Source organism: Ambystoma mexicanum, chromosome 2q, assembly GCF_040938575.1.
Source record: "Ambystoma mexicanum isolate Mex_15411 chromosome 2q, UKY_AmexF1_1, whole genome shotgun sequence".
NCBI lineage: Eukaryota > Metazoa > Chordata > Amphibia > Caudata > Ambystomatidae > Ambystoma > Ambystoma mexicanum.
The window spans coordinates 329,060,240-329,085,519 of NC_090924.1; the positions used below are offsets into that span (position 1 = coordinate 329,060,240).

General features: G+C 50.6%; 1 protein-coding gene across 4 annotated transcripts in view; it reads left to right on the plus strand.

Moving 5' to 3' along the window:
• Window positions 1–25,280, plus strand: part of TSC2 (TSC complex subunit 2) — a 1,437,517-nt gene that overhangs the window by 52,042 nt on the left and 1,360,195 nt on the right. For all 4 annotated transcript variants that reach the window (XM_069647328.1, XM_069647330.1, XM_069647331.1 and 1 more), the window contains one exon: window positions 2,262–2,422. In XM_069647328.1, the coding sequence (XP_069503429.1) occupies window positions 2,285–2,422 (138 nt within the window). In that variant the 5' untranslated portion in view covers window positions 2,262–2,284. The remainder of the gene's footprint in view (window positions 1–2,261; window positions 2,423–25,280) is intronic.

Below are 25,280 nucleotides of genomic sequence, written 5' to 3' on the forward strand. Positions count from 1 at the left end.
CCATGTTTTCCATTTTCTGGGCAATGTCTGCCTGCATGTCCCTAATCTCCTGCAGGACCGAGGCAAAGCCCTTTTCCATGGTGAGGGCGGGCGGAGGTGGGGTCTCGGATTGGGACATGCCTGTCTGTCGGTCCGGGTCGCTGTTCTCCCTTCTGGCGTCCTGATAGCGGTACTCCTGGAGGGTATGGCGCCAACTCATTCGGTCCTCCTACTTCTCCCCTCTGCTGGTGCGCCCCAAGGGGCAAGGGACAGAGCCCGGTCGGGGAGCGCGCTCTCTCTCCTTCTGGTATGGCCCTCCGTGGGGGGCCTCCCGTGGGCGGGCACACGCCCCACCAGACCTCTGGTGGGGGCCTCACACCCCCTCCCCCCCCTTGTGTCCTCTGTCTTTGGTCAGCAGTTCTTATGGTGGGGGGGGAGCGGCTATGGATGTCCGGTAGCGGTCTCATGGAGGGCTCTCAGGCGTGATTCCTCCAGTGAGAGCCCCCAGGCGGGCACTCGCCCTGGGAAAGAACCCAGGGGCCACCACCTGGGGAAGCGATGTGCTCAAGGATACTCTCCTCCAAATGTTCTATTTCAATTTTAGAACTGAAATGATTTTTCCCCTCCTCTCTCTTACTTCTTTCCCCTGTTTTTTTTTTTTTCTTTTTCTTTTGGCTCGGCAGGGGGGGGGCGAGGCCGTCTCGCCCCCCCGTGCCCTCCGATGCGCCCTGCAATGGGTCCTCTGGGGTCCTTGAGGGTTGCGTGGGGACTGGGGCGGGCCCCCCCCACCTACCTCGGCTCTGAATTCGGGAGCGCAGGCAGGCCGCCTTTCCTTAAGCGGGTCGCGGCCCGCGTATCATCCGGCTCCTCCACGGGGACTTCCCCTCCGCGCCGGTTCCTTTCTCATGTGCTGCGGGGGTGTCGCCGGCGGGTCCTCTGCCGGGGCGCCGGCGCGCTCCGTGATCGGGGTGATGAGGGGGTCGGGCGCACCAGCGAGTCCGGGCCGCCCGCGCACACCACCTCCTCCCTCGATGGTCAGGACTCTGCCTGGGGCTCTCCGGGGCTCCTCCCTTCGGGCCGCAGAGCTCGCTCTCGGGCACCCAGGGGTCCCCAGATGCCGCTCTTTCGCCCCGGGGGGCACCCGAGGTTCACGGGCTCCGCGGACCGCAAATGTCCCGTGGGGGGGCTGCGGGGGGGGGGCTCAATCCCTCTGCGCAGCCCAGTTACGGCGGGAGCAGCGTATTCAGGCTGCCATTGCCTGTGCGCCCCCTGGTGGCCTCCCCACTGTTCCATGTTTAATGTATATTTTGTTGTTCATTGTAAAGCGCGTTGGATTAAGGTGCTATATAAAACAATAAATACAAATACGTCAAAGTACACTCAACACCTGCTAGAACACCCTACACTGACCGCCTAGTCATACCCAAGGTAAAGCGCACCAAAGCAGGCAGAACTAGCTTCCCCTACCTAGCAGCCAAACAATGGAACACACATACCCCCGCACTCCGAGCAGAAAGATCTTATTGTGTATTCAGAAAAGCACTCCAAACGAAGTTGTTCTTCTAATCACAATCCACCGCCTATACCCAGAAGGCTTGTGCTGCGCACCATCATACATACACTGTACCAGTTACCTATTTACACCAATTTGCTTGTATGAACCGTAAGTGACATGTACCTGTAACAGCGCCACAATACCTCTGGGCTGCTTTGCGCGATATACAAATAAAATAAACTAGGCCGCAATTAGCGCTGCTGTAATTTTGCCGAAAATGCCCCATTGAATCCCATGTACTAAAAAAAAGTGGGGATTTACTGCAGCACTGCAACTTTTGGTTAGCGCCAGACCAAGTTGTGTTAACGCTAATTGCGTTGGTCAGTATCCTGGCCGTAAATCTGCCGGGTTACCACCCACTCCTGCTGAGGCCCCTTGTCTGTTGGCAACTTATGTCTACAGATTGTCTTTTGCTAAATTTTACCAAGCTACTTTCTTCCTGAAGAAGCAATTTATTTTGCAGCTAGTACAATGTAAAACGATAATAAGATGTATGCCCAAATATAAATGGTATTTATGTTTTTTCAAGAGCTGTTTCTCTGTGGTTATTCTCCCATCCCCTCAAACTTCAGTTGCCTTAATAGTATTTTTTTTTAATGGTTTGACATAACATTAATCATTTTCTTAGAATTCAAAACTCTTACTTTTAACAATTAAAAAATCTCAATTAGGCGTTTTATTTAATCGTTTGGTATTTTTACAAGCTTATCACTGACTTTGTTTGCAGAAACTCTTGATCCTCTCCCAGCCATGGCAAAGCCACAGAGCAAGGACACAGGCTTGCGGGAGAAGGTCAAACACTTCTTGGGTCTGGGACCCTCACGCACGAATAGCAGACCGTCGGAGGCCAAGCGGGCAGAGTTCGTAATCACTGCAGAAATATTGAAGGTAAACATTTTTTATGGTTTGTTGCATACTGTGGTGATGGAAATCTGAATCACATATCTATTGCGGCTGGCCGTTTTCTTGGTTCTGGAAGGATATATGATGGAAGCCAGAAAGTAGCAGCTGGTCAGAAATTAGCTGGACTCTGTTTTCAGAATGGAGAAATGCTGGAGATGTGTGAGTCTGAGCACTTTGGCCAGACAATTGTTTGTTGGACTCCATTGTCCGGCAGATGTGCCGGGCTTGGGACGAGTTCAGGAAACCTTTATCTGGTGTCTATTGAGCTGGGGTCTCGCAACTACCTGCCACTCTGGGACTAAAATGATTGAGATGTAAGATACCTTGATCTGTTGAATTACTATTACATTGCTGGTCTCCTTGACTGAACAGCAACGTATACGCTTCACGCAAAGGAATGTAATTTGGAACATTTTGAACTGATGATGATCATGCAAAGATCGCTTGTCTGCTAGACCTTTTATGAATGTGGAGGATTTGGAGACCATATGAGACTCGTTGGTTATTTGTTTAGACCTCATTGTGGAAAGTCATTCGCTCCCATGGCGAAATTCTGTTCGAGGTTCGACACTCGCATCAGATAGTCTTGCATGAAATTAGATCTACAAGTGTTGTGGGCTTTCAATTGCCTCTCTGCGTCATCTCACCAGGAGGCAAGCAAAGATGGCGCTTAATTTTCATCGCATCATTGTGCCTACTTTGTAGATGCGGGGTAGACCTGTTTTGATTCACTTTTTAGCATTAGACAAACAAAGGTGGACCAAAATGTTTGGCCTTTTTCAGTTATTGGCTTATTTGTAGCACACAGCAGTGCAAGTGACTATTGCTTTACGGTACAGGGTGGGAGGAAAGAGCAGACAGGTAAACCTGAAGGTAACATTCGAGTTCATGATGTAAGAATGAAGAGCGAGAGCTGGCAGGGAAGTGGGGGATGGGGGAGGCAGGGAACATTTACAGCGGATTCCAAAGTTTGCATGGATACATTCACTCCTGAGACCAAAGGCCGCGTTCTGGATCCTGGCAAGGTGGCAAGTGTAGTGGCAGGACAAGAGGAGCCCCTGATGAGGGGGAGGGGTGGACTAGTTAGCAATAGGGAAAGGGGAGAGTGTTGACCTAGTGTGTAAGGGCAGAGTGGCAGGAAGTGAGGTGAATGTAGGGAAAAAATGACTGGCAAGAGCATGAAATGTTTCGGATACTCGTCGGGAAGGCCATTAAAGTAGAAGGAAACTTTGTACATTTGTGACATGGTTAAAAAGAGTATGCCCTGCTCTTGTGAGCTTTCAGGGCTGATGGCCTGGGCACTTAGACCCTTTATTGAATCAATGCTTTCTTTGATTAAATCAAGCCTCCTTGGAAATGGAAACGCATATGTTCATAATTTCCTTCAGAAGAGCTGTCTGCCTTCCTGGATTGTGTTTGTGGGCTACACGTCCATTAATGTGACTCCAATGTACTGTCTTGTACCAGAGATTGTAGTAAAGGGTAAGGTAATTTATATCATTTGTGGTGTTTTTGGGTCTTACATAGCAGTATTTCTGCCATTTCTGAGGTTTCTTGGTGCTTTGGGATCTGTAAGAGTACTGAGATGGATTACGAGTTAGAAGTAAAGGGGGCTTGTTAGATTGCTTTGCTGACCTCTTAATGTGTGTGGATCTGAAACGCCTGGGCTTTGAGTGGCGTGTGCGTGTCAGGATATTTTGTGAGCTGTCTGGGGGGACAGTGCAATTGGACCATACAATCTGCTCTAAAGTCTGCACGTTGTTCCCACAAATGTCATAAGGAAGCTGAATCCTCTTCGTTTTCCAAGTTGATCACCTATGCTACAGCAACATTAAAAGGGCCTTTCTAATGCCCCATTCCCCTTAGATTTGTAATAACATCATTGCTTTTTCCTAGATAACCTTTAACAAATACAGGCTGCTTTTAAAGGCCCATGCATTGCTCTGTTTGGTATCTCAGCCATCCTCTTATCAGTCCCCCATTTTCAGCTGCTTATGTGGAGCTTGAAACCAACGCACTGTTTAAGAAAACTATCTTCTGAAGTTGTAACTCCACTCGCAAAAGGTATTTTTCCTTCTGAATTGAAACTAGGATTTCTTTTCGCCACTCCAAAAAAAAAAAAAAATGGGATCCTCATCTATTTGGCTAGTACTATGACTAACTTTTCAACCAATCACTATACTCAACCTATCTGGGCAAACCTGTCGAGACCACATTGGCCCTTTAGATACAACCTCATTCCAAAACCTGTCATTTACACCAGGCTTACCATTCTGACTTTCAACCTAGGCATAGCATAGATACTTCTGCTCTTCAAGTGCCGGAGGGGGATAAAGTGGCTGCCCTGCTTGCTGCTCTTGCTATATTTGTCCACTGCTTTTCAACATGATAATCATGGACCATCCTTTCCACTAGAGCAGCCACAAGGGAATAGGGTTGGGGGATTGACCTTGGATTGATTTTCATCTTTCCTGTGGGCTGTCATGTTCTCTCCTTTTCTGTCTGACGTGGAATATTCCAGGAGACTGTTTCATTACGCAGGATATTAAGTCTGTACATGAATCTGCTGGAGGTCCTGTGGGGTGGATGTAGGGTCTTCATCCATCAGTACGTAGCTGATACCAAACTCTACCTTAGTCCATTAAAGCAAGCTTTATTTCGGATGTTCGCCATCAAAGCATTTTGTACTGTACATAATCAACATATGAATTATAATAATTCAAGTAAAAAAGCATAAATAACAAATACAGCAAGAAGTGATATCAACTTAATTCCACCACAGCTACTTACAAGTCAATTTCAAACTCTTCCTTGCCTATTTTCTCCTATTTTATGTTTCTCCAGCATGGGGTCTGGCATGGATTCACATGCTCATGAATATTCCCCGTCGTCAGGCTGGGAATCCTCGGTAAAGAAAAAATCAGTATCAGTTTCGTTTCTGATCTGTCTTTCTTAGTAGTAACCAATCACTGATCTCTGGGTCATACTGCCCCCAGCCAATGACTGCCCTCTCCCTAAGCCCCGCCTCTGGCAGCCATCCTCAGATTTTTACTGCACGCTCAAGTGTTGGGAGTCCTCGTGCTTTAGCTCTCAAGTTTTTGCTGCGTTTTCGCACTTTTTCAGGAGATTTTCTAATTTTTTCGGTTTAATCGAGCCTCAAGCTCCACGGTTTCTACTTCCGATAACGGGGACCCGTTTCGGAATTCTTCTACGCACCTCAAGGGTGATGTTTTCGTCGAGTTTACACTTCTTGGAGGATTCCGGAAGATCTGCGGCATACCTCAACGGACATGGCCCAGGACAAGGGAAGCTCGACGCCCGGATCCAAGTTGTTCAGGTGCTGCCCTGGATGCGGATTGCAGAACGTTTTCAAGGAGGATGAGCACTCACGTTGTCTTTACTGTCTTCATGAGGACAAGACTCACGTGCAGAAGGACTGTGCGTTCTGCAAGAACCTTTCGGAACGGCCAAACAAGATCGTCGTTCCCGCCTCGCCGCCTGGCTGGAGAAGGGCACAGTAGGTGAGAAGGCGAAGAAAAAGTCTGAGCGGGCTTCTAAGTCCTGTGAGGGCGCCCCGGCGACGGGGGGCCAACAGAAGGCCAAGCACCGCGAGTCCGCGGGCACCGGGAGCGCCGAAAGGTCAGGCTCTTCGGCTGCCAGGTAGGGCACTACTTCCCTGGCACGATCGACCAGGAGCCAGCGCTCTGGTTCGGGGAAGAGGAAGTCCGAGAACCCGGGTAAGCCGCTGGAGCGGACCCGGTCGATCTCGAAGGGGGAGCGAGGCGCTGACCCTCCCCCCAAGGCAAAGGCCCAGGACGCACCTAAGGTGGTGAGGGCTTTTATCCATCTGGCAAAGGCCTCTGTCGAAGTGGTTGCTGCGACCCTGGCGAAGCCGGCTGAGACTACGCCAGTGGAAACGGCCTCTGGGCCCACAGTATCCCAGCCACCGCAGAGGGAGTCCTCTTTCCAGCCCATCGTTAAGACCCCCGTGAAGCCCCCAGCGGAAAAAGAGGGTGGGGGGGGGCCAGTGGCCATTACAGACTCTGAATCAGCCTCTGAGGAGGAGCTGGTGGAAGCTGAGAAGGGCCTCAACGAGAGGTTCATAGGCCTCAACGAGAGGTTTGATCCCAGGAAACGGTCCCCGCTGACGTGATCGAAGATGGCGACGTAGAGGGCCCAGTGGAACGGCCATCCCGTCCGTCGCAGCCATTACCCGAGCCCCAGGATAGCTCGGCGGCCACTTTGTTGGCAATCCAATCCTTATGTACCGAGATAAGGACGCGATTACCGCGGACCCCGACGGAAGATCCAGAACCGGCCCCGTCGGGAAGCCCTCTGAACAAGCGGAGGAGAGTCCACCCCGCTCCGCCCTTCGTGCCTGCGAGACCTGTGGACCCCTCGTCCTCGCCGGACCCTAGAGAGGATACGGCGATGGACACAGCGACGGGGACGGATGATGATGGCGGCGATGACACAGCAGACATCCCGTCATTTCCCCCCCCCCCAGCGGGCTTCCCCAGCCGACGAAATTGGCTCTTTCCACGCCATGATAACCAGGGCATCTGAGCTCTTCCAGGTCTGCCCTGAAGAACAAAAAAAGGAAGGGTTTCTGTACCAACGACGAGTGGCCAAGAGGAAGACGGCCCTTGGGTGCCTTTGCTCGACGACATCTGGAACAAGGGGCTTGTGGTCCTCAAGAACCCTTCCACGGCACCCGCCAAGAGGGACAGGTACGAGAAGAAGTACCGAGTCCCCGATGCCGCCCCCGTGTGCCTCAGGGCCCAGCCCACGCCGGACTCTGTCGTCTCCGCAGCGGCTAAGAAGAAGGCAGCGGGGGCGGCGGCTTCAACTTCCACTTCCCCCGCCGGACAGCGAGGGCAGGTAGTTGGACTCCATGGGACGACGAGTCATCTCGTCGGCGGCGACGACGATTAAGGCGGCCAATGCCTTAGCGATTGTGGCCCGCTACGACAGGGAGCTCTGGTTCAAGATAGCTCCCCTGCTAGACTTCCTACCTGACGACAAGAGGGCAGAGGCCCTAGAAATTCTGCAGGAAGGCGATGTGGCGTCGGATCATGCCATAACGGTGGCAACGGACATTGCTGATACCGGATTTCGCCAACTGGGCAACGGAGTTTGCCTCGGACGACGTGGATGGCTGAAGGCGACAGACTTTCGCCAGGACGTCCAGACCAGAGTGTTGGACATGCCGTTCGACGGCAACAACCTCTTTGGTAAGGCGGTGGACGAGTCTCTACAGGCCATCAAGACCGACTCGGAGATGGCCCGGGCATTGGGGGTGCTTCAACAGCGACGGCCCTTTCGGAGCTCCGGAGGCAGACAGGGTGCCTCCAAAGGTTCCAGCGGTGGCTCCTTCACTTACCGCCAGGCCGCCCGCTCCTCTTCCCAGGAGGCCTACAGAGGTCGCGGCAAGCAAGGGGGAAATCCCGCCGTCGTCGCCAAGGAGGCCAAGGCCGCCTCCAAGCAAGACTGACCTGGCCGTGTTGTCGGGCCCCCACCGAAGCACCCCGGTGGGGGGCCGGCTGACGAAGTTAGTCAGCGTGTGGGAGTCCATCTCCACCGACCTTTGGGCGTTGGACACCCTGGCCAACGGGCACTCGCTGGAATTCCAAAAGAAGTGCCCTCGCATTCCTCCCGTGGCCAGGAAGGAAAATCACGTCCCTCAATGTCATGATGCCTGCTCCCGGGGAGCCGGTTCAAGCCCTGCGTCCCCAAAAGCGGACATCCAGTCCCCAAGGAAGGACCCAGCAACCCCATATAGGGGCCCTTTGAACAGTGTCCTGGTGCCTATGGCGCCAGGCTCATTATGGGAGTGCTTGGGTGCACTTACCTGATGCAGACCATGCTGCAGGATCCCGGCCTCCTTGAGGCCTGAAAGGAACTACTTTACCTGTGGGACTAATTTACCATCCGGGCGTGGTCGGGGAAGGATACATACCTGATTGGAGGAAAGATACATACCTGGAACTTCTTCCAAGGCTATTTAAACCCCACCCGAACAGCCACACGTGCTTCGCGTTGTTCTGCATCTAGCAGCTGGACGCTCACCGTGTCTGCTCCTGCATCCTGACTTCTGCCACGCCTGCCAGCATCCTGGATCACCTGCAAAGGAAGAGAAGAAGAGAACAGAAGAAGGAAAAGTCCTTACCTGCTAAAACCGCATCCCGGAGACATCTCGCCGACAATCCTGAAAAGGAAGACTTTTATTTAAAAGCTCATCGCGTCGATCGATGCAGCGCCGCATTCCACTCACCTTTACAGGGCGCCTCCATGTTCAGCAGCGATCATCCGGATTCGTAGTCACGCCCCAGCGCCTAGGGAGAAAAAGACCAGAACAAAAGGTGAGAGAGAGAAGGGAATAAGGAAAGCTAAATCTCCATGTTAAGACTTACCTGTTGATTCATTCCCTCTCCATTTCGGGTCCGCGCCGCATCCTGGCATTTCCGGCCCCTAAGGGGAAAAAGAGACATCAGCGTTAATGAGCGAATGAAAAGACATTACCAAAAAACGCTCATTAAAGACTTACCTGATTTCTACAAGGATTCACCTCTCATCTCGGGTCGGTGCCTGTTCCCCGGCATTCCGTACCCCGGCCCCTATGGGGAAAAAGACACTAGCATTAGTACATTAATGCATGGACACAAGGGGAACCTCTTATCAAAAAACTTACCTGGAAGCCAAGCAAGTTTGGTTCTCACCAATCCGAAAATCCAAGAAAAGTAACTGGATACCAACGCGCCCCTGCATCAGAAGCAGGATGGAGAGCTCGTCCTTCCAGACCCTAAGGTGAGACGCTACGAGGAATCACAGAAGGGTTTCGAGGAGGGTGAGAGGGGAAATTGGGAGGCCGATTGCATTACCCCGCAGACAGTTAATCCCCTATTTTCGCCTACAGAAGGATACTTCTGCGAGCCAGACAAGCCAGATTTGGGGGCCCGGTCCAGTCCGTCTTCCGAACCCTGCGCATCACCTTAGAAGAGGTCACAGCAGCGCGAACCAGGCCAGCGCCTCCGTGGGAGTCAGGTGAGCGTTACACTCAACTGCTGTTGCAGGTAAGGGCGATGCTCAAGAAAGGTGCCATCGAGCTCGTCCCCAGAAGGTTCCGTGGCTCCGGAATGTACTCAAGGTACTTCCTCGTCAGGAAGAAGACAGGCGGTTGGCGCCCCATCCTGGACCTGCGTCGCTTAAACAAGTACATCAAGGCACAGAAATTCAGGATGGTCACCCTCCAGCACGTGCTGGGACAGCTGGAGGAAGGTGACTTCCTGTCGTCTTTGGACCTGGAGGATGCTTGCTTCCACATCCCTATTCTAAAAAGGCACAAGAAGTTCCTCCGCTTCGTGGTTCAGGGACTCCACTACCAATTCAGAGCCCTACCGTTCGGATTAAAGTCAGCACCCAGGGTTTTCACCAAGTACCTGGCACCAGTGGCGGCGCGGCTGCGCCTGCAAGGGATCCACGTTTACCCCTACCTGGACGACTGGCTAATCCGGGCAAGGACAAGGGAACTCGCCGTCAAACACACGGCGAGGACCGTCCGGTTGCTCACGGAGCTGGTGTTCGCCATCAACTACCCCAAATCCCACCTATTTCCATCGCAGATAGCACTGTTTCTGGGAGCGAAGCTCGATACAGTGGGGCAATTGGCTTCCCCTTCAGAGGAGAGGACCAAGACCATCCTGGTCAAGGTGCGGCGCCTGCTAGCCACGGACGTGGCCAGGGTGAGGTCCATCAAATCCCTCCTCGGGATGATGTCTTCATGCATCTATCTTGTACCCCTTTGCAGACTTCGGATGCGTCCGCTACAGGAGTTCCTCGACGCCCGCTGGTTTCAGGCGACGGGCTGTTTCGAGGACAGGATCCCTCTCGACGAGGTGTTCCGTCGGGCGATCTTATGGTGGGGCATCCGTGCTCACCTCACGACAGGCACGGAATTTCAAATCCCCGCGTTTCAGGAGACGGTGACGACGGACACCTCTCTGGAGGGTTGGGGGGCCCACACCGGAGACCTCCACGCAAGAGGCCTTTGGCTCCCGGAGGAGAGGTCTCTCCACATCAACATTCTGGAGCTCCGAGCAGTGTTCTGGGCTCACAAGTCGTTCCTTCCATCCCTCAAGGGCAAAGTGGTGAGGATCTTCACCGACAACACCACCACGATGTTCTATATATACGGAAGCAAGGAGGCACCAGATCCCCAGCCCTATCCAAGGAGGCCCAGGATCTGTGTCACTGGGCCGTCGCCCAGGGGATGTTTCTGGTTCCCTTCCACCTGGCAGGAATAAAAAACACCATCGCCGACTCACTCAGCAGGGAGCTGCGCTCGTGCCACGAGTGGGAGCTGCGCCAGGATCAAGTGGATCGACTCTTCCAACGATGGGGCAAACCCCAGATCGACCTGTTCGCGACGGCGACAAACTCCAAGTGCCAGAGGTTCGCCAGCAGGTTCCCACAGCCGAGGAGCATGGACAATGCTTTCTCGTTCCCTTGGGACGGCCTGTTCCTATACGCGTTCCCTCCATTGCCGTTGCTGCTCCGCCTCATCAACCAGCTCAAGAAGTCCAGGTGCAGGATGATCCTCGTCTCACCGGCGTGGCCGAGGCAGATCTGGTTCCTGGACCTTCTGGACTTGTCAATGTCTCTGCAAGTCAGGCTGCCGGCGGACGCGGATCTTCTCTCCAGAGAAGGAGGCGCCATTCTCCATCACGACCCACAGTCGCTGAACTTACAGGCCTGGCTCCTGCAGCACTAGAGTTTGGAGGGTACGATATCCCGGCTGATTGCAGAGAGGTTCTTGCAAAGGCCAGGGCGTCCTCAACTCTCAAGTGTTACGGTCATAAATGGAAGAGGTTCTCTGTCTGGTGCCGTTCACAGAAGATTAACCCTCTGCGGATTACGGCCCCTCAAGTGCTGCCGTACCTACTGTCGCTGGCCAAAGCTGGACTGGCTCACGCCTCCATAAAAATACATCTGGCTGCCATCTCCCGATATACCAGGACTACGGGACGGGCGTACTTGTGGTCTCATCGCCTGGTGAAGGAATTTATGAAGGGACTATTCCGATCATTCCCGCCGGTGAAGGCTCCTGCCCCGGCGTGGGAGCTTAATGTGGTGCTGACCAGGCTCATGGGAGCCCCATTCGAGCCTATGCATTCGGTGCCTTTGAATTTCCTGGCATGGAAGACAGCGTTCCTCGTGGCCATCACCTCTGCACGACGAGTGGGAGAGAATCAGGCCCTATCTTGCAAGCCTCCATACTTGACTTTTCATGACACAAGGGTGGTGCTGAGGACACACCCCTCCTTCATGCCCAAGGTGCCGTCGGACTTCCACCTCAACGAGCCCTTGGTGTTACCAGTTTTCTTCCCGTCGCCTTTGACGCCGGCCGAGAGGACTTTGCACTCGCTGGTTGTAGCTAGAGCGCTGAAGTTCTACGTGGACCGCACAAAGACTTTTCGGAAGACGTCACAACTGTTTGTGAACTTTGGGTCTGTGAATCAAGGGAAGGCTCTCTCGAAGACTTCCATTTCCAGATGGCTCTCCGGCTGCATCATGCATTGTCACCGGTTGGCAAACCGACCGCTGCCCGGCCGTCCGAGAGCCCATTCGACCAGAGCGATCGCTGCTACCACGGCGTTCCTGTCTGGTGTCCCCCTGCTGGATATTTGCAGGGCTGCTACGTGGAGGTCGACGCACACCTTCACGAGATTCTACTGCGTCGATCGGGACTCCAGGAAGGAGTCTAGGGTCGGCCAAGCAGTGCTGCGCAACCTGTTCGCTTAAGGTGAGCCTGGTGAGGAGGTAAGAGATGCTTAATGTTGAGTTGTTGTATTGCTTAATGTTGAGCCTGTTGTCACCTCCCGTGGTTGTGCATGTGTATACTGCTATGTATTCTTTTATTCATGAGCATGTGAATCCATGCCAGACCCCATGCTGGAGAAGGAACACGTTACTTACCTGTTACGGTTGTTCTCCAGCATGGGTCTGGCATGGATTCACATGCGAACCCTCCCACCTACCCCTCTGCGGCTCTTCACTTGGTCATACTGCCACTTGGCGTGCTACCAAATCTGAGGATGGCTGCCAGAGGCGGGGCTTAGGGAGAGGGCAGTCATTGGCTGTGGGCAGTATGACCCAGAGATCAGTGATTGGTTACTACTAAGAAAGACAGATCAGAAACGAAACTGATACTGATTTTTTTCTTTACCGAGGATTCCCAGCCTGACGACGGGGAATATTCATGAGCATGTGAATCCATGCCAGACCCATGCTGGAGAACAACAGTTGCAGGTAAGTAACTTGTTCCTAACCTCCCTATTTGTTAACCAATTTGTGTTTATTTTAGTTGGTGTATTTGTTTTTTTAATTGCAAACAACAAGCAGGTAGCAAAGATTAAAGACCAGTTTATGCAAAAGGGGAGGCATCCGCGGCCCAAATGAAAATCCTATTCAAGAAATTCGGCCATTTCTCTTTACAGCCAGTGCTTTAGTTCTAAAAGGTTTGCCTTGTCTACATAACAAAACCTCTATAAGACTGAGAAATGTTTCTGAAATGTCGGTCTGTGGTCGTTCTTCTCAAATATAAGCAGGCATGAAGGAGGGTGTTGTAAAGCAAAATTCGTATGCCTCAGTGAGTTATTTATTCACAAACAGTCCATACCTTTTGCCAGCAAAGTCAAACTAAAACAGGACATGAAAAAATACTGGGCATGGAATATGGGACATCAGGTAATGCAAATTATGGAGTGCAGAGATGTTTGAAAAGCTATAGGTTGTGATGAGAAGGCATTACACATTTGTAAATCTCCTTGGCATAATGCAAAGGTGTGACTTTCCAAATCCACACGTTCTTAAACCTACGACCACGAAAGTAACTAAATCGGTGAAAAATAAAAATCCTAACATGAACTAGACATGGATAATGCACACCACTGATGCGTGAAAATGTACTTTGGTCCTCATTACAAGTTGGGCTAGACGGAATTACCATTACCGCTGTAGTTTCTGGCTGATTTACCACCATATTACAGGTTGACTGAAGCATGCACAAACCATGAGCGTTAACGCGAATTCCAAAAGGTCAATACTGCTAAAAATCAACTCTAGCGTTAAATGTGCAGAATTTCAGTGGAATTACTGTTACTGCCGGAAAAGTGGAGGAATTATCGATTGGTCATTCTGCCTGCAGTATTACGACGGACCGGAAATGGCAATCGCTGAGCTTAAGCTCAGCGACGGCCATCTTTAAAAACACAATCCATCTTCAATCCACTATTTCCCTCAGCTAACTTGCTACCAAACATTGTGGAATCATGCCAGGAGACGAGGGCAAGACGAGGGTGCCAGGATGGATGGTCGGCAAACCCAAATTTAGTGAGGCAGAGCTGCAGTTATTAGCAGATGAGGTGGTGGCCAATGCTGAAGATCTGTTTGGTACAAATCAGCACAAAACATCTGTCTGCTGCAAGAGCACAATATGGACTGACATCCAGGACCAGGTAGTGGGTGTGGCCACTGTGCAGTGAGACCTGGAAGACTGCAGGTAGACCTGTAGTGACCTCCAGGCGTGTGCCCACAGTCTCCTTGCTTCTTGCTGCCGTGTGACGACTGCTACTGGAGGAGGTACAGTAGAGCCAAGGCACCTTACCCTCTGGGAGGAGCGCGTGGCAATCCTCCTTCACATGGAAGGAACAAAGGGAATTGGGGCAGCAGAAGTAGGAACAGCAAGCCAACCAGAACCAGATGAGTGCAAAAAGCACACCATGGGTGCAGGGAAATGTGTGAAGGCAGTGCATGGCTCACACACGGGTGACCATGTTTAGGTCCCTTCCTGGCTCACTGTGAACCATACGTATGGCAACCTTCTCCATGTTCCAAGTTGCACCACCTGGTAAGGAAAACAATAAATGTGGTGACTGTATGAACAGGCTAGTCACCTTGTGCACTCCATGAGAGCCAGAAATGCACAATGCCATGCCCAGCCACCCAGAAAGTCCCCTGGTCATGCCATATACACCATATCAGATCATTGTAATTACCAGACCCCCACACATGCGCCAACACATGTGCATACAGCATCACAAAAGCTTTTCACCCCATCACTCGGGGTACTATCACAAGCGTGGCAGGTCACATAGGGCTGAACAGACCCCCCCTCCACAAATGTATCCACCTGTGCCAACAAGTCAGGGGACACACCATAGCTGTCACACTAGGCCAATGACACACATGCACTCTATCAGTCATAGACTAGCTAAGTAATGTTGAAGGTGCATGGGTGACCCATCACCCCTGTTTACTTCACAGGACAGGTATGAGACCCACATATGTAGATGTACAAAGCCCCCCCTGACCATTCCCTGTGTTCTATGCATGTACCTGCCACAGTATACATGACAACTGAATCTAGGTCTTTCCTCTCATTAAAGGCACACAGGGCAGTCAGGTTGAAGGTACCAGTGTCGGCGATGTAGCTCCTCCATGTGCTGTGCCCATCACCTCAGTAGGATACCTTGCAGCCCCGATCACCTCTTTAACCACCCATGCACTCGGACATCAAGCAGACGCTACAAGACACCAGCCAAAAAAGCAGGATCAAAGATGTACCTGGAATCAGCTGCCACCTCTACTGGCATTGTCACAGCCGTAGTAACATCTGCACAGGCCACTCCCACCAAGCTACCTGCCCCCAGTGAAGGAGGTCAGGGGGGAATGGAGAAGAGATTTCAGGGAGGCGCGGAAGGAGGAGTAGGTGGGGATGGAGCGGATAGAGAGAGGTAAAGAGTTCCAATGTAGGGGGCAAGAGCTGAAAGGAACGAAAACACAAAGAGGCGCATGGGGACAGGGGAACAGTGAGAACAGGATTACCACTGGCAATCACTGCCACCAGGCACCCTTTATCAGTCTTCAGACTTTCGTTCGTCCTGACCAACCCCTCCAGGCCTTGGTTCTCTTGTGAGAATTCTCCCAATCCCCTGTTGCTGTTGACCTGCAGTCACTCATACAGCCTGATGGTGGTGATGCTTCTGAATGCGTCGATGTAGCAGTGTTTGTGAGTGATGTTGCACCCACCACCTCCCCTATCTGGCCACCTGCTGCCCTGCTTATTGATCTATTTTCTGGAATCTGGGAGAGGCTCACAAGAATGGAACAGTGACAGAAGAGGGTAAGAGTTCAGAGCTCCACATGCACAGCCAATGCAGGATGCCGTGCAAGGGCCATAAGGAAAAAACGCCAGGGAAATGACACAGCAGTGCCAACCCCTATCTGAGGTTACGGTGGTGAATACTTTGGTGGGCCAGAGGGCATGGGAGCTTACTGAGGCACTGTCAGCTGGCCGGGAGAATGTGCAGAGGGTACTTCTCATGATGAAACTCATACGTGGCCTGGGGTCTGTTACCCCATAGAAGGGTCACAAGCAGGGATTCCCCTTAGGTCGCTGTGCATGGCCATTCACACACCAAAGGTGCCTTCTGGCCAAGAGAAACTCAATAAAAATAATTGCCTGTTTCCAAGATGACATTGGGTATTGAAGGAGGTAGGAAGGCATGGGTGTTGGGGAATGGGGGAGGCTATGGGTGGTAGGGAATGGGGGAGGTGGGAGAGCATGGATGTTTGGGATTGAGGGAGGTGGGAGGGCATGGGTGTTTTGCACTGTACCAAATAAATCGCATGTTAACTTTAGAACAATGCTTGTTGTACAGATGAGTGAGTGATGTTGGTGCAAACACATGTGGCTAAAAGAAATTGTCTGCGTTCCTGCCGTACCAGACGGTCATCCCTGCCTTCACGATGCTCATTGTGGGGCAGCACTTCACCAGCAGCATATGTGTTGTTGTCCCCTGGGGGAGGCATGTAGACATCTGAGGGTGAGGGGGGGAAAACATGTTGCCTGATGCACAGGTTGTACAGCTTGGCACAAACTACAAAGATTTTCCCCACTTTCTCTGGCCAATACATCAGTGCCCCTCCGGGCAGGTGGAGACACCGGAAACTCCCCTTCATTAGGTGGAAAGTCCGCTCGATGTACAGCCTGGTCCTGATGTGTGCCTCATTGTGGGCTTCCTCCTGTGGTGTTCGTGGATTGCAAACGGATGTCCTCGGCCTCAGAAGCTGTCAATATCCAGAGTCGCCTGCAAGGGCAAGGTCACACTTGTCAGTACCTGAAACATGAGGATGTGTGGTATTTTTGCAAGGCATGTTGATGAACACTCTCTTGATGAAGCAAGGGTGCATTGGTGAATGACATGGTTGTACATCCCTACATTACCTGATGTGTCCTGTAATGCGGTAAAATGGGACGGTCCCTTTCCCCGGCCCACATACAAACTATGGCCGATGACGTCCCGACCAAAGTACCCCCAGCGGGATGAGTTTGCACCTCTGTCCACTGTCCCGGATGTCGACACCCACCGTGACCACGCCTCACCTGCGAAACCTGGCCGCATCCCACCCAGAGCACGAGGTGGGAACCAAGACGGAGCTAAGGTCGATCGCATGGACCAGCTTGACTAAAACGTCTCACAACCTAAGCCGCCATCGTTGGAGATAACAAGACGACATAGATGCAACAGACAGAAACACATGTGCTGCCGCGTACCTGGACCAGACACGCACCAAACCACACAAACAACACGCTCAGTGCTATGACGTAGTGGACTGTGTACACTCACAGATGTACATCGTTATTATTTTTCACGTAGGCCAGCAATAGCTTCACAGAAACGCAAGACGCCAGAAGAGTTTGTGTATATGCTTGCAGAGGCTTCATGCTACTAACCCTGGAGACAGGACCCTATAACTGGACCGATGCGCAAGAAACCACACCACACCGCACCCTCACACCCCCATCCCCATGTACCTTATGCCACAACATGCAACCAAGCCGAAGTAGGCCGCAAACCAGAATCGACTGACCCAGAGCAGTTCATACAGAGCTACAAGCTGCTGAGCATTCAGAACTGCCCTTGGCTGAAGCCCTTGCAGCCAAGGTTGTGATGTTGCACTTCACATTCCATGCTCTCCAAGCCAAGGTGACACCTGAGACTGCTGCAGCTACCCGTAGCAAAATACAAATCAAATCCCCATAATTCTGCCTCAGCTGCGGTCTCAACACGTGACCAGGCCGACCTGGTACAACGCCAACCCCGAAGACTGAAGAAACTCTGGTGTCCCATGGCTGGGACACGGCTCGCAACAAATTTGTAACAACTCAAGACACCAGCGGCGATGGGAAAGGAGCGCTCTAATGGCAAGTAGCAGGACCTGTCCATTGTCGTCCACTGACAGTCACACATTGTTGCTAACACCAGGTACATCGCGGTCTAGGAACGACGATGGTCTCGGGCTTGGGGGCTCGCTGATGGACCAATCGGGGCCGTTGGCTTACCACTGACGACATTACAACAACCAATCACTAATTCTCTCCATGTAACCTTTTAGATGTAACGACTTCTAGGGACGACTCAAGCGTACCACCTGACCTCTACTCTACCACTAACACTTTTCACTATATGGGTCTATACTGAACCTACCACTCAGGGAACCAACCCGGAGTGGCGGTAGGTTTGGGGACGAGCTCTCAAAGATGACACGCATTGTTACGTCACACAGATACAAAAGAGGCCTGCGAGCCCGGTTACGATGAGAGGTTGCTTTGAACCTACGCTCCATGTACCTGTCCCTGTCTTTTTTTGTGTAATAAACAGCAGTAACTATTGCCTTGTGTGGGCCTCCTGCTTCTTTGGGACACAGAAGGAGTTGGGGCCTTCCGAGAGCTGGAGGTCCGCGGACCCCGGGTACTGCTCTGCCGACCACCAGAAATTACCCTAACCCATGCACTATGGGGGTATACATACAATGTCACTTTAGGATTCCTCATGCACAAATATCTGAACCACCAGCTGTAACATCCATGCCTGTAACAGGATTATCATTGTACTTGTTGTCTGTGGTGGCCCTGTGCTGTGCTGTTATGCATGTGCCCTGAGTGGCATAAGGTTGTCATTGCGTTTTTTTGTTTTCACTGTTCCTGCTCTTATGGATTGACATTCATGGTTTGCGGCACTGTCTGGCAATATTGCGCTCTTGTGCAGTGATCAACTGTGCTGTGTAGGTAGGGTCTCCCAATGCATTGTGGTACTTGCAGTACTCGCTTAGTGGATGGGGGATTACTTACTCTCTAGAGCAATATGCTTTACTGTCAGGCTACTGCATAGTTCCTCAGAACCTAGTTGTGTGGTTTGTTGGCTTTAATGTGTGGGGTGAGATGGCAGGTCCTGCCTGCACAGGGCTTTGACAGGGCATCATTGTGATGCCCCCCACCTTCAGGAAACATTGCCCTTGTGATGCAAGTTTGTAATGAGTGATGCCACTTGTACTTTCTCAGTATCCATGCCTGTTGCCCTCTATGGCTCTCCATGTAGGCAGCCAGTTTGCTCGACCATTGCGTTGTGGGTGGAACCAGGAAAGCAGGCACAGCAGTGTGGTGGTGAGTCAGCATCACAGGACACCTGTGCATTCAGTGAATGGGACTGCTTCCTGTTGTGGTGTACCTCTTCTGCTGCTTGGGGGCCACCAAGGCCACATGACTGCATGCCTCATTGAACGCCCGGCATACTCTTCACCAAATCCAATTTCTTGCTCAACTCTGCCCAGTCCAGTTTCAGACCCCTCTGAGGAGCTACAACTTACCTCAATTCCATCTGGGGTGACATGAAAAGAATCAAAAACTCAGAAGGCTGTGCTGCACTTATCCTGCTTGACCTATAAGCAGCGTTTGACACTATGGACCACAGCATCCTTACCGTCAGACTCCACTCTCTAGTAATCAGCAGCTCTGCATTAAGATGGATCTCCTCTTTCCTCGCTAACCACTCGCAAATCACCATCCTCTGTAGCGTACTTGAGGAAGGAGTCGGACAAAGGGGTGGCACAGTGCAAATGCTTCTTTATTAAACAATAAGCAAAAAGGCCTAAATCTCCCTAGTTTAATGGGTATTCCCAACCTAACTAAGGAAAAGCCGGGTGCTGGTCCTCAGGGTGGTTGGGTGGTTGTCCAAATGAGTCCTGTCCTCTGTCCAAAACTAGTTAACTCAAGGCCTACCACTATATATGCAAAAAAAACATAAAGAACACCAGGGGAATGACCCCCTTCTCTTGGTTCACTGGTATAATTGAGTTTAAAAGAGTCTTGATTAAGAGTTCATCTTCCATTAGGATACAGAATACCAGGTCAATGGCACCTTCCTTCTTGGCCAAGTGTCTTTGACAATATCTTTGGCAACCTTTGCTCTAGTATCTTAATCGACTTCTTCTCATTAAGCCTGTACTTCTTTACAGGCTCTGTTCTGGGTTCCGAGTTAACAAACTGTGTAGTTTAGCCAGGAGAATGCCTCCCATCTCCTGGTTCACTTGTCTTTTGATGGCGATATTTAACAGTTCTTATGGGGCTTCTTTCCAGGCTTCTCTCATTTACTTTAAGTGTTCCAGATCCTTCTAGTTTCTGTGGTTCAATAACACTTTGACAAACTTTGTAATGGGCACTGGGACGAGAAAGATCACTCCCAAGGTTTACTTCCCTTTGGTTTACTTTGCCACATTCCATGCGGCGAGGGAGATTACTTCAGGAGACTTTGGTTGGCTTCACAACAGTTACAGAGACGAGGCAGATCACTCTGGATGCTCAGATCAGCTTTACAAGAATTACTGGGACAAGGGAGATTACTCCCAATGCTTTGATCCTCTTTATCACAATTACTGAGATGCGGGAGATGGCTCCCGATGCACTTGCCACTGACAATGTCCCTCTTGGTACTTCTCCAACAACCACTGTGACAATGGGAATCCCTCCTGATGCTTTGACCAGCTTCACAACAATTACTGAGACCGGGAGATCCCTCTGGGTGTTTTTGTTATCCTCTCCCATTCCCCTACCGGGTCTATCCTGGTTCCCGTTACCCTTTTCTTCCTGGGACCAGGTCACTGGTTCTTCCTGGGATGTTGGGGCTGCTCTTCTGTGTTAGTCGCCGCTCCCTCCCTGCTTCTCTCTATCCCACTTTGGGTCTGCAGGGCCTCCGGTTCCGCGTTGTCAGTGTTGTTAAAAGGACCTACTGGCCCACCTCGCTGAGGTCACACCACTGTTCACTGGATTAGTACTTCGGGATTTGTCGGGCCTCTTTTTAGCTCCCGATGCTTCCACCGGCCTTCCAGCCACGTTCTCTCGCCCAAATACTTTCTCCTCCATCTCACATCTTAGTTGTTAGGTTTGAACCGCTTGAGCAGGTACGTCTTTACGCTGGCTTCTCTCTGGCTTCCTTGGTTCATTTTCAGGCAGTCCGTGGTGTGGTTTTATGGTCAGTAGCTGGGTCCTCCCCAGCGGAATGTCAAAGTCCCTTTGTCGGTATCAATGATGCACTCTTCAGGCCTCCTCTGGGCCGATTCCTCTCAGTACATGAGTAGTTTGTGTAACTCCTGTAATCTTCTTCAAAGTATTTCCATAAGACACAGAATTAGGTTTCCTTGGAAGAAAAGGAGGAGTGTGATAATAAAATACAGTGGTACTGCCAGAGGCTTTTATTACAGGTCTTGGAGAGTTTGGGGACTCAAAGGTAAGAGGGTTGGGGAGTTCCACCATGGAACGGAGTAACCATCCCCATGAGGAAAGTCCCTCCCTGCGAGGTCCTTCTGCTTTTTACCACCCCTAGAGGAAATATCGGATAGCGGCCTCACCTTGCTACCCTCACCTGGAAGGGCTCCTCCATGGAGAGAAGTGACATGATCCCATGATTCATCACACCTCTCCCTTACCTCCCCCTGACACCTCCTGCCTGTCTCCAACAGAGTCCCACAGGAGGCCTGCCTTTCCCCCTTTATCTTTAACTTTACCAGAACCACCTCCCTGCACTTTTCCACTCGCATGACCTAAACTGCTACAACTACGCCAATGACACCGAGATTATCCGAGATCCCCAAGACCCTGGTTTCTTCCCATCCTGACCTCGCCTTGTGACTCACAGAAATCGACCACTGGATGAGGGCTAACCACCTCCTCCTTAATCCTGGTAAAACTGAAATCCTGATCTGGGGTAAGACGGAACTCTTCCCCAAGCCCACCCTTTGGCCATCCTCCCTAGGCACCCCGCCCACAGTGTTGGCAAGGGAACAGCCCCGTCACACCCCCCAGGCGCTTTAGAGTGAGGGGAGATGCATTTGAGGCGCTATGATGGGCCAGGTGGTGGGGGGGAGCAGTGAGAGGGATGCCTTCCCGTTTAATAGGACCTCATTTTTATGTAACCAAATATATTCTAATTACATAAGGTAGCGCAAGGAACATTGATGTTTTGCGTAGATATTAGTACTCTATGGAGAAGGGAAGGCCTGTGAGGTAAATGTGGCATTGCGTGCACTAGGTCTAAATTCGATAGACCACAGAAATTCCCAGCCATGCACGAACTCCTATGAAGACAGCCCACACCCCCAACCGCCACAATGCCTGTTCATTGTTCTAACAGTGTTGCAGAAGGTTATTTATTTTTATTTTTTTACCCAACACGAATGTGCACTACAAGGCCTCGATCAGAGACCGGAACCTGGTGTGCATGTTGTTTCACAGTGGCCAAAGCATGACACAGTCCATTCCAGGGTGACAAGTTATAGCCCATATTGCTGACTAAACGTTAAGATCGCTGAATTCCATGGCACTAGTTGCCCTTTGACCACCAACCCCATAGTAACAAGTCCTGAACTGTTCAAAGAGGACAGACAGGGCACATTGCTGAGAGACAGTTGTGTGATTTGTATTGCAAGGTGCTGGGAGGCATACATTATAGTTCAAAATGAGGGTGGAGACCTTGGAGCCGGATGGCGTGGATGGGGAGTGAGTGAAATGTGTGTGTGAAGGTTAGAGTGCCCCAGAACCTCATTTGTGTCCACCTTAAGGCCTGCCAAGTGCACAGCATGAGTGATCAAATATTCGTATGGTAGGAGTATCATTAATTTGTTTTCTGACCTTCGATGTAAGAAGATGCAGCACCCACTTGATGGAAGACGGACGGACTGTGCTGGGACCAATAGATTCAGCACCCCTTATGGGTAGAGGTGGAACATGTATAGGGTCCATCCAATCAGCCGCATGGTTTTTTTTACTGTATGTTGTTGCGTCATAATATTGCTATGTATACATTTCTGCTTGTACCTCTTTGGCTGAACGTTCTTAGCAGCAGAGTTCTTTACTGTTGCTCTCATCTGCGTGTGAGATTTAAACTTGTTATCCTTACAAGATCGACTTGGGCCTTCCTTCCCTAGCGGGTTGTATTCTCTCTGGTGTGAGCGTTCAGTGGCGTGCCTTTAACAGCAACAAGCTCAGTTAAGAACCTGGGATGCACCATGGATTTAGATCTACGATCTCACCACAGCAACGCTGTATCGAGATTGTGCCATCTACACCCTTGTATCCTTTGATAAATCTTCTCCTATCTCTCCTATCCTCCGAATCACGTCACATTTTGCTATCATTCTCGTCCACCTAGACTACGCCAATTCCCTTTATCTGGGTGCCCCTACCTATCTGCTCAGAAAGCTCCAAACGGATCCAAAACCCTGTAGCCAGTCTCCTCCTCGCCCCCGGAGAACACATTACTCCTGCCCTCGAGGTGCTCCACTCGCTACCTATCAGCTGACTGTGACCTTCAAGGCCATGTGCATCACCACAGTGCCCTCCACAAGACGCCCTAAATTCTTCCAACACAAATGTACATGATACCAATCTGCTCTTGGTGATCCCTCCCTTCAATTCCTCTTGACTAAGGGGGTCCTCTTTCTCCGTCTAAGCTCCCACACTCGAACTCCCTTCCACTTAGCATCCGCCACGTAGACGACCACCTTTCCTTTCGGAAGGGCCTCAAAACTTGTCTCTTCCCTTTCACAACCCTCACTTCATGCTCACCCTCATGACACCTAGGACGCGGTAATGTTTGTCTCCCCAGGATCTCTCCAAATCAATGTAAAGTATAATTCCCAGCATACCTGATGACCTAATTCCTGGCCACATCAAAAGCAAAGAACCAACTGGGGCTCAAGGGTACGTATTACACACCACTTTGATGAACTCTAGCCGCAGGCACAGCCGCCTAGCCTCACACATCCGCTTCCATACACCACTCTGAAACGCAACATTTCTGCCATCAGAATGCAGCTAAGTCCCACAACAAACATTCACACTCCAGCACGGATGCTGTTCATTATAACAGGAGTCATACACAGCAGTCCGATTGTGACTCATCTGAGATCCCTGGCTCTAATTGGTTCACCAACATGATAATTGATCTACTTGACAGCATTTTTAAAAATATTGTCTTTTTTTTATTGGCCATGTTCCCCAAACCTCCACATCAGGCTCCCTCTATAGAGGATGCAATTAGGTATCACACTTTCTGACACTCATTGAAACACAATGAGCCACACCAGTGACTTAATGAGGTCTTACCCCAGAGGCTATAACTTCTTCAAATTTAGGCTTGCCACAAATTTAGATTGCTGGACAGTGACCAGTTGTATGAAATAATGTTCAAAACAATGAACTCATTCTATCAGACCAGTCAAGCAAGAGTGTTAAACGGACGTGCAACTTTGTTCCATCCCCTAATCAAAAAACAGATGTAATTCCTCTGAACAGAACTGCACCTAGTCCGTATCACTTGGTAATTCCTTCACTGCTGAAAACTTTAGTTAAAAGTTGTATACCTCCCAGGATTGAAGAAGTGGTGCCATGCTGTCCCATACCATCAGAGTAGTCTAATGCATGGCATAGTTACTGGTCGAAACCCATCTGAAATGTCCATATTCAATTTGGCCCAGACATGATCAGGAATGTTTCTTAAATGGATCACTCCATCCACTTGGGGACACTCAAGAAAAGATTAATCTTCGTGGCCAACCACGTTCGAGCAACCATAATGTTCCTTCCCTATTTATTTTCTGGGTGTGTCTGCCCAAGATGCCCTTCATGATCTATGTTGATAATTTCGGGCAGTGCTACATGATTGCCCTCACAATTTCTCACGGACTGTCGGCAAGCTCCATCTTCACATTCAAAAATACTTTAGTAGTTTCATTGTTCTTTTATCCATCATATGGTCCTCTTTGATCAATTTGTTTAATTTTCTTTTTTGCTTCATTCTTTAGACTTCGCCTTACCCATGTCATGGATGACTTTCACTGCTTTCCTTCTCCCCAAATCCTACTTGCTTGCTTTCTTCAGATTTAGGGGTCAACCTATAGACCCATGACTTTCACTGCTTTCCTTCCCCCAAATCCTACTTGCTTGCTTTCTTCAGATTTAGGGGTCAACCTATAGACCCAATCTGCCACCATATTGCTTTCTCCAGATATGTAGTCAGTGTTAATGTTGTGCCTATTTCTCCCAATTGACCATCTAGGTATTCATGGAGAACCAGGGTTCGAGTTTTCCAAGGACTTCATCTGCTTCTGATCTGTATATTCAGTAATGGGTAAACCCAAAACTAAATTCATAAAATGTAAACATTCCCAAGAGCTGAGAGCTTTTTTTCTCTGTGGGTGGCATAGAATTCCAGTCCCTGCAATGCTCTTGAAGTAAACGCCATGGTGACATGTTCCCTTTCCCTTCCCTGGAATTGGGTCAGCACTGTTCCTAAACCTTGCTTACAAGTTTCGACTTAATAATAGCTTTTGTTCCAACATTATCAAGATATGTGCAACATGTGCACTGTATCTCAGCCCTTCAAACACTTTTTGAAGTGAGTGTTAGGAATGGTTTCTCTTTAGGCAACCCCCCGCCCCCCATATT